The sequence below is a fragment of the Wyeomyia smithii genome, chromosome 2, assembly GCF_029784165.1.
Source record: "Wyeomyia smithii strain HCP4-BCI-WySm-NY-G18 chromosome 2, ASM2978416v1, whole genome shotgun sequence".
Classification (NCBI taxonomy): domain Eukaryota; kingdom Metazoa; phylum Arthropoda; class Insecta; order Diptera; family Culicidae; genus Wyeomyia; species Wyeomyia smithii.
This window is the reverse complement of record NC_073695.1, coordinates 271,535,402-271,553,599: the sequence shown is the minus strand read 5'-3', so window position 1 is coordinate 271,553,599 and position 18,198 is coordinate 271,535,402. Positions and strand designations below refer to the sequence as shown.

At 36.0% G+C, this 18,198-nt stretch overlaps 2 protein-coding genes across 23 annotated transcripts in view; both read right to left on the bottom strand.

The window, feature by feature from the left end:
- Window positions 1–771: 771 nt before the first annotated feature.
- Window positions 772–2,406, bottom strand: LOC129724768 (histone H3.3A-like). The gene has a single exon (XM_055679919.1). It carries the CDS (start codon window positions 2,126–2,128, stop codon window positions 1,718–1,720), a length of 411 nt encoding a protein of 136 aa, XP_055535894.1. The 5' UTR covers window positions 2,129–2,406; the 3' UTR covers window positions 772–1,717.
- Window positions 2,407–3,794: 1,388 nt separating this feature from the next.
- LOC129721157 (probable phospholipid-transporting ATPase IA) overlaps window positions 3,795–18,198 on the bottom strand; it is a 162,006-nt gene continuing 147,602 nt past the window's right edge. For 15 of the 22 annotated variants that reach the window (XM_055673392.1, XM_055673393.1, XM_055673399.1 and 12 more), the window contains one exon: window positions 4,344–4,574. In XM_055673392.1, coding sequence (XP_055529367.1) covers window positions 4,477–4,574 — 98 coding nt within the window. In that variant the 3' untranslated portion in view covers window positions 4,344–4,476. Of the gene's footprint in view, window positions 4,575–18,198 lie in introns of all 22 variants that reach the window. The other 7 variants (XR_008727349.1, XR_008727351.1, XR_008727353.1 and 4 more) reach the window with 3 other exon arrangements.

Sequence of the window (18,198 nt, the reverse complement as noted above, 5' to 3'; positions counted from 1 at the left end):
TTTTGGAATATGTCACGTTTCAATAAAAAAACTAATTTGAGGGGAAAGTTTATTCTGAAGTGTTTTTTAATATATATCGCTCTCGGATTTTCATAAATCAAAATTTTTGGTATTTTTGGTTGTAAATTAGCTTTATATTGCTTGGACTTTGAGAGCAAGAAACGTAGCATTGATTAAAATTGTTAATTCAAGGCCTCTTTTATAGAAGGCGAGGCGAGCGGCGAGTTACGCGCCTGATCGATTTTGGTAGTGCAGATGGCGAGTCGGTTGAAATTTGGACGAGTAACTCGTCTAAATAAACTGGTCGAGTCGTTCGTTACTCAGCTGTCACCAGCCATGTTTCTTTCATGTTCCCTTTTTGGCCCTGACACAAGTAAAAGAGATTTTTAAGGCTGTTCGCACCCACGCGAATTCTCATATGCAATTGTCAATTTATGTGTGAAAACAAAAGCAAAAATATTTCCCTCCTTCACTTTCGCAAGTAAAAACCAAACCAATATCAACAGAGTCGTCAGGGCCAATACAACACTTTGCTTGCCTCGTCAATGACTAAAAACTTGCTCGACTCGTCTTCTGTAATAAGCCCCACAAAAACTGCCAACTGTTTTTATCACGTTCACAGATTTAGTTTTCGATCAATAGATCCTTATTTCGTAGAAGGTTGGCTGATTCAGCTTTTTGACTTTTTAGTACTCCTTGTAAATGTCGCCATTTTATGTATTGTAACTAACAATTTTTTATAGCCTTTTTTTCGAAACGTTCTCAAAAACGTTCTGCTAGTGTCAGAGAAATTTCAAGCTCTAAACTAAAAAAACTTGCTAGGTGATCTATTAGACATCAAAAATTTATAATCAGAATCAATACTGTCGTCAAGTCAATTTACTTATTCGTAATTTTGCCAAAACAAAATATACACCATTGTTCATCTGTCCCAAAGTGCGCAGCCTTCTTTGCCCGATTAATTACTGCGCCTCATTCTACCCTGAAGGTCCCACCCCCGGTTGCCAGGGCTTCGTAAATTAGTGGGTAAACAAACGCCATGACTCTCAACTGTTTTACTGTTTAAGTTTTATTTACGTAGCTACGCAATTGTGTACCTCCATTAAGTAGGATTCACAAAGAGTTTTAAACCAAGTAGGTTTCTAATTGGCTTTCGTGTTGTTCTAAACTTTCCGTTACACATTCTTTTGGCCAGCGTCGTAAACGCCATTTGTAAATACCGTAAATTATTCGAAAGAAAAAGAATTTTCAAACAGGGAGTTCGAATAACCCATTGAACGTAAATAGACAAACTTTCAATAATCGAAAATTTATTCAAAAACGATTTTGATTTTTATATACATATACATCGTGAGAAGTTTAGAATTTATGCGCTTACTGGATTTTTGTTATCGCACCAAGCTACTGTCTCAGTAATATTTTTCAGTGCCATGAAGTAGATCAAACTAAGTTCGTTATTAAAACGTCAATGGAAATTTTACGAACAAAAGAACTTCAGAATGGGAAACACCTTTAAAGATTATAGTTATTTACACACACTTATCGTTCCCAAGTAGTTCAAGTTAACTTTCTAAACAAATTCACTCATCACGTAATAAAACTAAAAAACCGGCACGACGTTTGCGAGAAAACACAAATCAACTTTTCATCCGATTTGCTGGTCCTGAAAAGGACCTTTTTGGGTGGTTTAGTAAAAAAACAAGTTCCATGGTCGAAATTAGGCGCGTTCTCCACGGATGCGTCGAGCCAGCTGGATATCCTTGGGCATAATAGTGACGCGTTTGGCGTGGATTGCGCACAGATTGGTATCCTCAAATAATCCTACCAGATAGGCTTCACTGGCTTCCTGCAGTGCAGCAATGGCGGCACTTTGGAAGCGCAGATCGGTCTTGAAGTCCTGGGCAATTTCACGCACCAAACGCTGGAACGGCAGCTTGCGGATCAACAGTTCCGTTGACTTCTGGTAGCGACGAATCTCACGCAGAGCGACCGTTCCCGGCCGATAGCGATGCGGCTTCTTAACGCCTCCGGTGGACGGAGCACTTTTGCGAGCGGCCTTCGTTGCCAACTGCTTACGGGGAGCCTTTCCTCCGGTGGATTTACGAGCGGTCTGCTTGGTACGAGCCATCCTCTAAAAACTTGATTCGGTTGTTATTATAATCCTTCTGAATGAATGAGTGTCCTGACGCCGACTGATGCTGAACTCAGCAAAGCAAATTGTTTTATACCCTTATGGGAATGGCGGGAAAAATGTTGACCCTCTTCAATTTCGTTTTTGTTGTGCACCCGCACGCACACACACGCAGCCGATGCATCCCTTGCCCCGTAGCGTAATTCTTTCCGTGTTCAGAGTTGCCATTATGTAACGATTGACTTTTGTATACCTATATCTTTTTGTAACGGATATTTTTTTCACTTTCAACACCAGACCCTAGACTTGTTTACCTATTTTCAAAAACTTTTTGAACACGAAAATAATAGTGATTTTTCGATTCAATTTCAGATCAGATTCGATTTTAGAAATAATATGCAATTCCATTGAAAGTGAATTCGAAAACCAATTTTAAACTAGAATAGGTCTTAAAATATAGAATAAACGATCCTTAGATTATAAAGTAATTGTCAGTTAAAATGTAGCCTTTTTCTAAATCATTCAAAACAGCGATATTGTTAGACAGATTACCTGATTGCTGATATAGTATATAAACTAGTATATAAACGTTATATGTAAACTGTAATCCTTGTGACCAGGTAGAAAAATCAATAAAACCACAACAGTAAGATTTACTTTTAACGCTCCGGCAGCTGGCAGCTCTGGTCATCATTTCTTCCCCCTGCGTTTCCAACATGGAAATGTTTGCGATTCTGGTCGGGCGCAAATTTTCATTCAATCGTTCGCGTTGTTCTATCTTAAAGAATAGTGAGGGTTGATATTTGAGTAAGCAAATGGGGGAAACGAAAACCAAACAGCAGCCCTCGAGTTAATTTCTTGCCGCTTTTTCGGCAACTGTACCAACTGCCCCTGCCCATGTCTGTGCTGTTTGGTGACCGTGATTCCGAGCGTTCGACCTTGAGGGATTTCCAATTACGACGCTGACGAAGATTGATAATGATACCGTGGCATTGATTTGATCGATGAGTTTTCAAACTAAAATAATGAAATGTTGAAATTTTTTTTGAACAATTTTGCAAATAATTCAAATAAAAATACATTAAACAATGTTTTTCACGAAAGAAACAAAAATATCATAAAATTTCAAGGTTAGTTCTTTCAGCAATAGACCGAAAAGAAGCAACAACGCAAAACCCACCAGATATAATATTTGCTATATTTGACTGGATTAAATTTTCCCAACAATAAACATTAACCAAGAAGATATTAAACTGTCGTTTTTTTTGTTTTCTGCCTATGGTACTTGCTGTGTGTGTTTTACAGTCACATCTTCGTAGCGCGAGTAGCCTCGAGTTGTGAAATTAATGCATGTGCAATATTGTTCAGAGTGTGTGTAAGTGTGTACGAACTGATTTCCGTTAACTCTACCGGTTTAGAGAGATGATTTGATAGAAGAGTGTGACTGAATCATATTAACTATAGATATTCACATTTTTTTTCCAGTTTCACAGACGGTTTAGCTGTTCGCTTTGTTTGTTTGCTCTAAGATGCTTGTGTAAATTGTTGCGTGTCATTAGACTAAGTGGTTCGAATGTTTGTTAGTTTTTATCAAGGCGTTACCGAATTTTTTTTCTAGTTTGTATCAGTTTTTAGTTGTGTGTAGTGTTTTATTACTGCTAAATTTCTTTTTTTTTATATTTCATGTCTCTGCTGACAAATGTTAACTTGTTTCCGTAGAAAAAAAAACTAAACTATAAACTATATTAGAGCAGAAAAGCATCCAGTCGAAGTTGAAAGGTAGAAATGAAACAGTTCTGAACAAGACAAAAGCCTACAATTTGTATAATTGATTTGATTTACCTTTTTGATACAAAAATAATACTTTTTATCTTGATATTTATAATGTTGTCCTTGCTTTTTTTTGCAACACTATCGATTTTTTTCACCTTAACTAACACGTTAATATAATAATAAATACTTTTTTCACGTTACTCGACGCAAAATAAATATTATCAATTATCTTCCACTATAAATATACCCTGGCGCTTACACATCAAACACTTTGTATTGTATTCTTTTCTAACAAATACGTACGTATAAATAATAGTGCTTTTGTTTTTTTTCCTTTAACTTTACACACATTTACACAAAATTACTTACGCATATTGTTAATGTTACTAAATTCCTGGAATAAACGCTTGACCTGCGTCTCTGAACGGTTTTCTCGCCAGAGGTCCATCATAGCAGGCTCAGATGTGGGGGCTGCCGCTGATGTTGCTGGTGCTGCTGCTGTTGGTGCCGTTTGCGTCTTCGCTTCAACACACGGAAAAATAGTTTGCGCAGCAAAAATCGGGTCGGAACTCTCAATTCCCATCCGGTTTGGGCAGATTGGTGTCGTAGGCTCTGATAACGTCGGTTTGTGTCACGGCTCCACCTTCCTCCTGCGAGAAAGCGAAACCATCTGTGCGGGCGGCGGTTGGTTAGAGGGGAAGAAAAAGGAGATGGTTAGTGATCAAGTATTTGAGACCGTTGTTTTTTTTTAACAAGCGCTAGCGATATGTTTATCACTAGGGTTGCCCGAGATCCAGCTTTTAGTACACACGAGAGCCACGACGAATGACATTATGTGCAAAATGAATGATTACTTAGTGGTTGTATTATTTATAGTTATTTCAATGTTTTGCTGGTTATAGATGTAATACGATTTGTTATCTTTCACATGGTTTGTATGTTAGGGACCATTCATTAATGATATCACGCATTTAGGAGGGGGAAGCGGTTTGGATTATTGTGTTATTGTGATATTTGGGGGAGGGGGGGTTAGCGTGAGTGTGATATCAAATTTTAACTCAAAAAAAAAAAATTAAGAAGACACATGCCTATACCACAGAGTTCAACTCAGAATTATTTATGATATTTGCATCACTCATTCATAGTTCTACGATCCCTTTTTTGTTGAAGATTTGCGTTGCGTAATTAAGTGGGGGTGGGGGTTAGGGGTGAACGAAGTTGAGACAGTTTTTGACAAGGGGGAGGGGGGGGGGAGTAAATTTTTTCCAAATTTTGCGTAACATCATTAATGGATGGTCCCTTACACACTTGAAATATAATTTTGGGTACGGCTACAGTTAACGTTACGGCGACCTTCATAATCATTGTTAATGTTTACAGGAAGTTTCAGTGGTTATAAAAATCGAAAGCTCGTTTAATCTCATTTTTGTCGAATGTTCAGCTGCCTGTGTTAATTCATTTATATTATAAATTTTGTTAAAGTAAGTGTCGTTGGACTGAATTTTTTTTTTCGAAGCCTCGAAATTTATGAGCTGTACAAACAGTTTTACCATTACGGAACATATGAAAAAAAAAGGAAAACGAACGTCTCACGAGCCGTTCACATGAATCGTTTTTTTAAAAGAGGCCGTGCCAACAACTCACAACAAATAATCACGCTTTTTCGAGCGAATCAAAACTGATGGTTTGCAAACCGATATTTGGCGAACCATTCCGAAACAAATCTTTGTGAGCCGATTCAGAACTTTTGGAAAGAGTAGTTTTGCCCACCCCTAAATGAAGAGTATTTATTAGAAAATCCTATTAGATTTACACACTCATACACAATTTCCATCGTCCCTCAAATTGAATACATGGAGAGATGAACCAACACACTGTCTCAGTTACTGACAAATGACAACAGCAAACAAAAAAACTAAGTAAATAAATCAGGGGACTATGAACGTCAACATTTTGCCTACCAATCATTAATTCATCACGGTGTCAATATTTTATTTCAGATGCTTACACAACCTATCTTATTCTTTGAAAATGCACATTGTACTGTAAACAAATGTTGAGTTCTTGTTTTTTCCATCTAAAACGATATTTATTCGAGAAATATTTCACCGACAATTTAGAACGTTTACTCTATTTCATTAGTTTTAAGGCAAACCACCCAAAAATGGGGTAACAGAAACGCTGAGAATCAATGAGTGGTAGATGGAAAATGTATGGAGTTTAACAGCCACACAAGCCCCTTGAAATAAATAGTAGGTAACTGACATTATCACCATCATTATCTGACAGATGTGCGTTACTGCTAGCTGGAGTAACCGAGAATAGTGAATTTAACTCGCAAGATAGCACCCCAATACAGAAGTCGAGTTGACCATGTACCTATTTTAAATAAGACGAGTTCTTTTCTCGAAGCTTCTGTATACGATCCATATTCTCATGTTTTAAACTGCTCGCAGAGGTATGTTTACTAAGATTGATAATTTGGAGTTTAAACGAGAACCAAGTAGCTCTTCAATGTGTCATAATTTCAATCAAATATTAACATTACCATGTTGTATCTATAGAACTTTCTGTATGTTACACAAAATCAGTTCAGTTCAAAAAAGTTCATATTTCCATCAAAACATTCGGGAAAATATCCAGAGGAAATGAATGTTCGGAACTTGATGGAACGTTGTGATACTAGGTTTTTCCAGTACTAGTTAAATCATTGTATTAATTTTTATTCAAGCAACACATGCAGATCGACTCAGGTGCCGAATGTAAACATATTGAAGATTCACTTGTTGATATTTCGATTCAAAATTATTTAGGAAGTGTTTTCGTTTTATGAAAAAAAGGGTTCATTGTGATGAATAAAATCGCCTTATAATAAAAAATGTATGCAAAAGTGCATAGTAATCTAGGAGAAGTTTGCAACATTACAGAAATAAAATTCACCATCCTTCCATGCACATTCACAATTTGGGAGATGCATAACATTTACCGCATTTGACAACTCGAAGAAATTATCGATGTAATTCTTCTAGTCGAGCACACTGGATCGAGGCATTGTTGATAGATGCGGACGCAAATTCTACTAGTCACCGAAAAACCTAGAACATTCCAGTTTTGCGCCTCGTAGAACATTCGCACTTCCACTTTGTAGAACGTTTTAGAATGTTCCTGTTTATTCAATTACACGGAATATAGGTACTAGGGTGGGACAAAAAATAAATGTTAGCTCCCATGCACTTTTCGTGTTCCTTATGGGTCCCATAACAACTGTGTAACTTTTCAGATCGATCGGTGAAACGCCCGATTTGCGCCCGATTTTTAAAGTTTCCATACGATTTTATATGGGAAAATTCACTTTTTCAAAACTTATTCTCTAGAAATTCCTAATTAGGTCCTAAAAATATATCGATACATGATATTTGTAGGAAATTTTCCTGGGAAAAACTCTTCTGAAGACCGTAAGGCGCTACGATGCTTGTAGAAACAGCTGACCCTAAACTGATTGAATGTCTGACGGACGGCTCACAATTAAAATTTTCCAGCAACACTGCTACAGCATGCTGCTATTGCAGACTTGCTTAAGTATGAGAAATAATTTCGCGTGGAATTATTTTTCAAATTGTGATTTTTGCTCATAGTATCTTTAGGGAAGCCTCCAAGATCAATTTAAGCGATATCATTTCTCATCACATGGTTGAATTTGCAACAGCAACATGCTGCAGCAGTATTGCTAGTAAAATTCAATGGTGAGCCGTCCGTCAGACATTCAATCAGTTTGGGGTGAATAGCTGTTTCTACAAGCACCGTAGCGCCTTACGGTCTTCAGAAGAGTTTTTCCCAGGAAAATTTCCTACAAATATCATGTATCGATATATTTTCAGGACCTAATTAGGAATTTCTAGAGAATAAGTTTTGAAAAATTGAATTTTCCCATATAAAATTGTATGGAAATTTTAAAAATCGGGCGTTTCACCGATCGATCTGAAAAATAACACAGTTGTTATACGATTCATAAGGAACACGAAAAGTGCATGGGAGCGAAAAAAAAACACCATCGCTTTTTCCCATATAACCGTGTCCCAGTCTAATAGGTACAGGTCAGACTCGATAATCCGGAGTTTTGAAAAACATTTCGCTCCGGATAATCGAATCCTACGGATAATCGAGCCATTTTTAATTTTTTAATTTTAATATCTCTTATTTAGACCAGTGAGATTTCTATTATAGTATGTTATACACAATACATGTGCCGACGAAATAAATTAAAAATTGTCTTGAGACTGTTGTCGGCGTTTGTTATACATATATACGTAACTAGTTGAACGTTCCCGGCGATGCTCGGGATCAAAAGTTTCAAAATTAAGAATCATTTTTTATAATTCTTATACGTCCAACATCAGTTTAAGTACTTTAACATTCTGAGAACGCACAGAACGGAAATACCCATATTGGATTGCATTTTGTGATTTGGGGATGTTTTACAGAAACTGGAAGTCGCCATTTCGGATTTCAAAATGACATTCGAAAGTTTCGGAAGTATTGAAATGGTTGGCCGAATACCACTTTAGATTATTTTCCTGAAACCAGAAGTCGTTATTTCGGAAAATGTTATGTGGGGTCATCCCAGTTCCGAATATACCACACTCGAGTGATAACCGGATATTCGTCAATCGTTCACAGTAAAACTTCTTTTTATGTAACTTTTAGAAGAAAGAAATCAACGGAGGAAGAATTTAGCGTGACCATTCATGCTTTATTCTCCTCTATAATCATATCTAAAGAGAAAACATGTGAATTTTTGTAACGAAAATGTTTGTTGATGGCCTAGGAACACGTCTAAGAAGAAGTTAACGTTTTAATTCACATAACCACGTAGAAATTGAAAAAAAAAGTAGATTGAACCAATGAAATGCGGCCTTTCCTCCCTCCAGCCAAATGTTCCAAGATCTAGTGTTGGTAAAAGTGAAAAAGTATTTCGAATCACGTAATGTGTTACTATTCACAAAACTACGAAAACATCAGAAATGTAATTTTTTCTGCTCGACTCGCACCAAATTTAAACATAAATTCTATTGCAAGAAAATATTTGCAGATGTTGAAGGAACAACGAACATGTTATTGAAAAAAAAAATTAATTTACTTGCGAATTGAGCTCATGCTCAAAAAGTCAAAATTTGGCATGTATTATATGTATAATATATATAAATTTAAAAAAGAGTATTTTAATGTGTTTTTCTGTATGCTGAAAATCATCTTCAAACATACGTAGTTTTTAAAGTAATATGTCAACTTTTAACAATAAGATACCTATTATTTTTCCTCAAATGTCTTTTCTGAACATTAACAAACATTTCAATGAAGAACAATTACATATCATAGCTATGAATTTCGATTGAGAGACAAATAGAGTTCAAATATCCAGGATTTTGCTTGTTTATCGTAGTGTTGTGAATAATATTTCAATTTTCAGTAATCAAAAATCTGTTATTTTTACTCAAAAGTCTTTCCTGGCATAAACAAACATTTTAATGGAAAAAATCACATATCGTAGCTTTGAATTGAGATTTAGAGACAAATTGAGCCAAAATAATCATGATATTGCATGTTTTACTTAGTTTTGTGAATAATATCTCTATTTTCAGTTATCAGATAACTATTTTTTTTATTTCACAGATCACTGCTTCGAGTTTTGATTTAGAGGCAAATTCAGCAGAAAAATTATGATTTTGCATGTTTCACGTAGTTTTGTGAATAATATGTCGAGTTTTAGTATTCAGATACCTGTTATTTTTTCTCAACTGTCTTCCTTAAACATCAACGAACATTTTGATGAAAAACTGAATCACATGTCATCGCTTTGAATTTCGATTTGGAGATGAATTAAGTATAAAAAGTCATAACTTTGCATTTTTTACGTAGTTTTGTGAGTAATATCTCAAGTTTTAATGATCAGATCCTAATTATTTTTCCTCAAATGTCTTTCCTGAACATTAACAAACATTTTGGTGAAAAAAGAACCATATGCCATCGCTTTGAATTTTGGTTTAGAGGCAAATTCAGCACAGAAAGTCATAATTTTGCATGTTTTAAGTAGTTTTGTGAATAATATCTCAAGTTTTAGTAATTAGATACCTATTATTTTTTCTCAAATGTCTTTCTTAAACATCAACGAACATTTTAATGAAAAAAGAATCACATGTCATCGCTTTGAATTTTGATTTGGAGACGAATTAAGTATAAAAAGTCATAATTTTGCGTGTTTTACGTAGTTTTGTGAAAAAAATTTTTAGTGATCAGAAACTAATTTTTTTTTCTTAAATGTCTTTCCTGAACATTAATAAACATTTGATATGATATGTCATCGCTTTGAATTTTGATTTAGAATACCAGCGAACATTTTCATGTTAAAAAACCTACATGTCACCACTTTTTATTTATGATTTAGAACGATTCAAGATGATGATAACTGTACACCTCTGAGACTGAGGGAATAATATCAATAAGATCAAGCGTTACGGAATTCCATTTTTATATAGTAGATAATAAATTATGTTATATTGATTATCTCGAAGATTGGTCTTATCTCCGCTTGGCGCATTGCATTTCAAATTTGTATGAACATTTATATGAGGAAACCTACTTTTTTGCATTTACCTTTCTGGAGAGCTCAATAATGCTCTAATAATGCACTACATTATGTTAAAGTATAGTATTTTAGATGCCGAACAACTTTGCAGAAGACACTGAAGAGCTAGAATGTCCCTAGGAAGAGCTATAGCTGTTCAAAGTTGAGTATGTCGATTTAAATGCAGAAAATCTTGTTTTCTTCAACATTACCAATGCACCGGTGTCAGTAGGATTCCCATCAGAAGTAACCTGTCGTAACGAGTTTATACACTCAACTGGATCAAGCAAACAAATTTAGGTCAATATTCAAGGCGTAGAAAAAATCTACAACGTGTTTCAAAGGTTACTTCTGATGGAAATCTGCCTGACGTCGGTACACTGGCAGTGTTGGCAGAAAAAAATGATTTGCAACATAAATTTCGACATACTCAACTTCGAACAGCTCTAGTATTTTTTTGGGACACCCTAGCTCTTTAGTCTCTTCGGCCAAGTTGTTAAGCATCAAAAAACCTACCATTTGAAATTATGAAACCTATGGTTTGAGCCATTTTGAGCTCTTTAGAATGGAAAATGCATAAAAGTTGGTTTTTCCATACAAATCTCCATATAAATTTGAAATGCAATGCGCCAAGCGGAGACAAAACCAATCGACTTCCGATAAATTTAGGATTATTTGGGGCCCCAAATAGAACAAAAAAAAACTTGGTTCTGGCTTTCTGCTATCAAGTTTCGTTTTTTCCATATAACGATTCCCCACCCTAGTATATACACAGACCCTGTTCGGTTTTGACAACAATCATGATTTTTTTTTCTATTTCCTAAGTGACCTATAATGACCTAGACACTCGATATGGCCACTAATGGGCTACTTCGCGGATTTCAAATCGTTATTGATTTCGCTTGATGAGTTTTGGTTCAATAATCCAGGAGTATCCGGAACACCATCGAAACAGGCCAGATTGTGGTTCTAAGTACTGCATTGATCATGGCCATTATATTACAGAAATATGTTCCCGCCATAAATTCTAAACCGGTTGACCAATGGTGGTTGTCCTCATCGGCAATCGGTTTTTAAACCATAATACCTTGCTTTTGGAGGTTGTCTTGTTGAGTAAGAATTGGTTGAAGGAACGACGAGAAAACTGCTAAAAACGAACTACCTAAACAGAACGTGGCATTGTTGTTGCAATTTTGATCAACCCTGGAATTCCCAATGACCCGGAAGAAAAAAATACATTATAGAAATACAGAAGAAAAAAAACTGTATATGAGGAGTGCTGCCATGATAGATGATTCATTCAAGTGTAAGCTTTTGACAAGTGAAGTGTTTAGTAAATGTAAAGGTTAAAGTTTAACATCTCACTTGCCAAGCGCAAAGCTGCAATAGAACTCCCAGCAACCAGCTGCCACCCGCTGACTGCTCTGCTATGCATAATAAAATCTTTCAGCAAGTAAAAAACCAAATTACAACTCAACAACACGGCTTTTATAAAGGCCGATCAACTATTACAATTCATAACTTTTACTTTGACTGTAATGTACAACGGTAACCACGTAGAAGCTCTTAATACGGACTTTAGCAAGAAATTTGACAGAATCGACATACCTTTATTGCTCTTCAAGCTCGAAAAATACGGAATGGAAACAAAATTTTTGGAATGGCTGCAGTCATACTTAACAAAACGAACACAAATAGTCCGCTTTCAAAATTCCTTTTCAAACCCAATAGAATTACCTTCCGGGGTTCCTCAAGGTTCTCACCTGGGCCCTCTTCTTTTTATATTATACGTGAATGACATCTCCTTTCTTCTTAAATCAATACATGTGCTTGTATATGCTGACGACATGAAGCTCTTTATAGACATGATCAATGCAGAAGACTTCGAAAAATGCCAGAATGAAATTAATGTATTCTACACTTGGTGCAACAAAATTATATTGCAACTCAACATTAAAAATTTTTATTTAATAGCCTTTAGCAGAAAAACAGTAATACCACATACAGACATTTTCTTAGGAAACCAACCAGTAGAAAAATGCAAAATCGTAAGGGACCTAGGGGTAGTCTTAGACTACAAACTTACATTCATAGAACATTATAACACAATAATCAACAAAGCAAATAGTATGCTGGGCTTTATAAAACGCTTCGGCCATAATTTCTGGAATATTGTAGCACTGTATGGAATCCATATATTGTAACACATGAAGAACGCATTGAATCTGTCCAAAAACCAGTGATGGCATGAACTCGTGCAAAGATGAACTGAGTAACACTTTTCCAGATTTGAATCCAACTTAAATCTGCTTCCTCTCGATAGTTTGAGTTTTTTTGCACCGCACACTCTGATCAATTGAGTTTAAATGCGTGCAATGCGTGCAGTGCACGATGAATCCAACGATGCAGGCGTTAATGTGACGCGATGAGTTTTGTTTTTAGATCGAATTTATGCTTTCAAAGGACAATGCAACAAACTGTTGCAGCAGACGCGGCGCGAATTCCTTCGCAATTCGATTTTTATGCAATTGTTGTTATGCAGGATTCAAACTCAAACCTAACTCTAGTGTAATGCATTGTTAGTAGGGTTTACGGGCAAACCGAAAATAAATGTGCAAGCAAGTTTTAAAACTCACTTGGATACGAGTGCAAAGTCACACTGCCTACTCTGCCAAAAACAATTTCTTTTATACGCGCTTCGTAAGCTAAATTGGACAGCATTTCCCTTACCATCATATGAAGCACGCTGCATGCTTATAGACATACAAGCACTTAAAAAAACGCCGCGAACTTTCAATGCTTTATTTTATTAATGACATTATTTCTCAACGCGTGCAATCTTCTAAATTATTATCGCAACTAAATTTTTATGCATATTAAGAAATCGTAGAATATTTTCGGAAAGCTCTCACAGAACTAACTACTCAAAAAATTGCCCAAATAAATCGCATGATGCGTCACTATAATCAGCACTGCGAAAATATCGACATCACTATGGGCAGAAATCAAATCAAAAAAGTAGGAGGGTGGTATTCAAGACACGACCGCATGACATTGGACTACGGTATTCTTATATTCCATTAAAACAAATAATAGAGAGAATTGCAACTCTAGTATTTGCTGCAATTTTATCTAACAGTGCATTTCTGGATGCTGAGACGTTAAAACGTTATAAATAATAATATATACTAAAAGAATGGATATCTTTTATTTAATCGCTGTCATTTCATACATATTCGAATCAACCCTTTGTTTGCTGCACTACCAAGACAATCATTTAATTGAGCGAATTGGTAAAATTTTCCTATCTAAGCAAAAAGCAAACTTTACGAAACTATCTGAAATTGGAGCCCAGAACGATTCAACCGAAAATTTTAAATTTGAAAATTGTTTGACATTTAATCGATAAAACTCATGCTAGGTTAGTTCCAGCCCAGCATATAACTTCATGTATTTGAAAAAAAAAACGTTTGGTTCAATAACTCAATATAGCAAGAGCTCAATCACACGTTTTTCGGTAGTTGTTATCAAGGTTTGGGCGAGTGACAGGAAAATATCTTAACTTCTTCAGTTGTGATTTAGAGCATTTCTAATTGTTTTGTTATTTTTCACGATAGCGACAAGTTTGTTTCTTTCTCTGTGTGCGAGAAACAAAATCAAAACCGCGCACCGAGAAACAAAAACGAAAATTTAATTAATGCTCATTGAGAAAACTTGCAACTCTTTTTACCAATAACTTATGATACTCAAAAGAACCCGTTTTGATCTAAATCAAATTTCTAGTAAATAAGTGTTGATCATTCATAGGTAGTAATTTTTCCTCGATGAATAAAGACTGGCTGAAGTTAAAATCGCTGCTGTGAAATCAAATTCACAACTGTGTTCGTTAAGACGTTTTAATATTTTCAATGAGAATAATAATCTTCGATAAACACCCGCTATAGTTATTCACACACATGCTATAACTATCTAAACACGCGTTAAAACTATTCATACACACGCTGTAGCTATAGCTATCCATACACACGCTATTCCTTTCCATACATCCGATACAACTATCTATACACACGCATAAGCTATCCAACCATGTGCTATTACTATCCATACATACGCTATAACTATTCATTACACACGCAGCAGCTATCCACACACAAGCTATAACTATCCGTACACACGCTGAAGATATACACGCAATAGCCATAATATGCTACACATGCTAGTGTCTTACACACGCTATAGCTAGCCATACACACGCAACAGCGCCATCCCTATCATCGCAAATGTCATAGCAATACAGATGCACATACGCTATATGTGCACACTGCACACACACCCAACGTTTTCACCCAGCGATATCTGAATTGGATTACCGCTGGTGGGGTCCAACTCAGATCGAAGGAGCACCGAACTGAATGAAGAAATGCAGCTTCCCACTACCTCCGCCGCTGCTGCCTGATACCACCGCTCTGGTTCTGCTGCAGCTCAGTTTGGCCGCTGGAATCAGCCACCGCTGCTGATTATACAAGACCTGCCTGGTGGCCTTTCACTTGTTAACTGATGATTGCTATGAGACGACACAGGCTATTATATAGCCCAAAGCAAAAATCCATCCGCGAGCAAACAAGAAGCGAGCTTGTGATTGGTTGAATGTGCACGACTTTTAACTCAACTTTTAACTAGTTTAGTATCGAAAACATATTTAAATTATTATATGACAATCTTGTGCAATATTTCCCCTATCAATCAAGCCATTGGTGTTTAGAATCTGTTCAGTGGTAATGATAAAAGAAGCATTTTAAAACGGTGTTGAAACACCTGTTGCAGCTACCGAAAGCGAGCTCGTTATTGGTTGAAAGCTGTGAGACTGTTTACAAAGTCAGATCGGTTGTATCCGTTAGTGTCGACTGTGCTTGTGAAGAGAGGTGGTGATTGGTTGCTCGGTATGATTTAGACAATCGATGTGATTTATCAATTTTTCAATAGTGTATCTCGAACAATAGGTTATTTTTGTTACATAAATTCAACCGTAAAACAATTTCTGATCGGTTGATGCCAAAACCTCGAAATTCTGAGAAGAAATGACTGATATATAAGCGCTCAAAACCTGACCACTTTTCCCTGGTTTTCCCCGGTTGAATTACTAGATTTTTAAATTCAGGTGCCTAACTTCGATATAGACGTTAGTCCAACGTCAAAACGACTAACTACTGGAAGTAATGTATAGAATATAAGAAAACATTGTATTATTATAACTGTAGTCTACATTTGCTTGACGAAATAAATAAATAAATAAATAAAACCCTTTCACAAGCCAACCGCGAGAGTAAGCAAACAATTGTCACAATTCACACACAGGCACAGGGGCTGGCTTACGCCGAGTACGCACACGAATGATCTTCTGAATCTATTATAGATGCAGGCAATCTACTCGCAAGCTGATCAGAAGAGTCAGTTCTTTGAAAAAAAAAAAAAAACGAAATCTTTTGATCGCTCTCAGAAGAACTGCTTCTTTTGAAGAACTGGTTCTTTTGATCAGCTTACAAGCGGATTGCCTGCATCTATGTAGATTCAGTGATCTAGATTCTATATAGATCAATGAGCCAGTTCTTTCGCTCTTGTCGTTCCACTTTTGGTGCTACATTCTGATTCGGAACTTGACCTTCTGTTTGTTATTCACAGACTTTTCTCAAAATCAAAAAGGCACACGTAGTTCGTCTTGTTCCCTAATACAACATTTTGCTCCTTCATCTTCTGTAATAAGTCCCACAGATATACGTGAAATTCTTTTTTTTTTAAATTTTAAACTTACTCTAATTTGACTTTCATAAGAAAATCATAAGAAAATTTAATATTCATGTCAAGTTCGACTGCAAATCTTAAAAAAACTTTACTTCAACCATTTGGTTTAGGTTGAAAATTCAGCGGTTTGGAAACACTTTATATTGGCGATGGATTTAATTCTGCCACATAGGTGACGCTGCATTATTCTTTTTAATTATTCACGACTCCAAATAAAAATAATTTTTTTTTAATTTCTATGCTTTGTTGCAGTCAACACAAATATGTATAGAAATCCACTGAGGAATTTTCGATTATTATTCTGTTTTACTAAAAGCAAAGCAGATCTGTTGATATTCGCGTCATTGCCTCTAAATTAATACATCGACTTTTCGAACGTATTCGAAAAGTTTGCACAGCAAAAACCTCTCGAATGATGCGAATACAAGCCTCAAATGTTCTGAATGATTTCCTCGAGAAGAAAATTCGTACTGACACGAAATGTTTTTCTTCAATCTTCATTATTGCAATTCCTGCCTTTTTATTTAATTGTATTAAAACGGTATTTCACTTCATTTCAATGGAATGATTTATAGTATGGAGAAATACAGGTTGTTATATATTTCGGTTATTTCCTAAACCCATTCAGGGTAGAAATCAAATCTGAGACTGTGATGTGACGTGAACTGTCGTGAAGCTGTATTTATCAGTTTGACAGCCATAAGATGTTTATTTTCTATAGACACACTCAAGATTACCCGAAGACTAAGTTGTTATTTTCCAGCATTATGAAATTAGCAGAAAGTTTAAAAACTAGATTGAATATGATAGGGTCTCTAAAAAATTAATGTTGTTGGTTAGTGTAAGCACAGTTTGAAAAATCAATGAACGAGAAGCATTGAATAGCCATTATTAGTGGTCAGCACGCGTACAGCTGACAGGCGATGACGTTGACTAATCGAAGCTGTCGTTTCAACTCTTAACAGACATTTAAAAAAGTAAGTGACAGCTACGTCACATGATTCTATTTGTAGAACCAAACTTTCGGAAGTTTTCCAATAATCAGAAGGTACAAAAATAACGATAATTTACAAGCGCACGACTCTGGAGCACTACAGTTTAACACATCGTCTTATATTCCTAAGTAGACAGAATGATGTACACTTTTAGGAGTTCATCAGGTCATTACTTTGTACAAAGTTCATATTTATGATGTGAATGTGATGATTAAATGATTTCTAGTACGTCACTGAAAGACGTTTCCTTGAAAGAAGCATCAGTGCGTGAAAAAAACATTCATTAGAACTCAGGTGGTAAAATCCACACAATCCTCCCGAAGAGACAAGATAGGACACTCTATACCTATACCTCTCCCAGATGAGAGGGTTGTGATTGCATTTAAAAGCGCGTTGTCAACTCTACGTAAATAGTAATTTTGTGTAACGAACTTGATGTAACTTGATTACACAGTACACGTTTTCACGTCTTTGTAACGTACCACCACCAGGACCAGTGACAAATTAACCGCCGGATTGGTCCGATAGGTCGATTGAACCTTTCTTTTTTTTCAATTCACATACTATAACCAGCAATGCCGTTGTTGTGTCAGCTTTAGTGCATAATTCAAGTAATTGGTGAAAGCTCGATAAATCGGTGAGGGTTGAAATTGAAGCATATGTGTGACTACTACTACTTACTAGTACTATTACGACGGTGAAAATAGATTAGAACGCAACTAAGCGTAGGTGGTTGATGGATTTAGGCGGGGTAGTGAGTGAGCAGCCAATGGGGATGGTGGAATTTGTAGATAGGTACATAGAATTAACCGCTGCGGTGGTAAAATCCACAATAATATGTACATCGGTTAGTCTAATCTAAACGTCGGCTTGGGCTG

Excerpts from the sequence above, each read along its gene's own strand:
- LOC129724768 (XM_055679919.1), bottom strand. The coding sequence starts at position 2,128 with ATGGCTCGTACCAAGCAGACCGCTCGTAAATCCACCGGAGGAAAGGCT.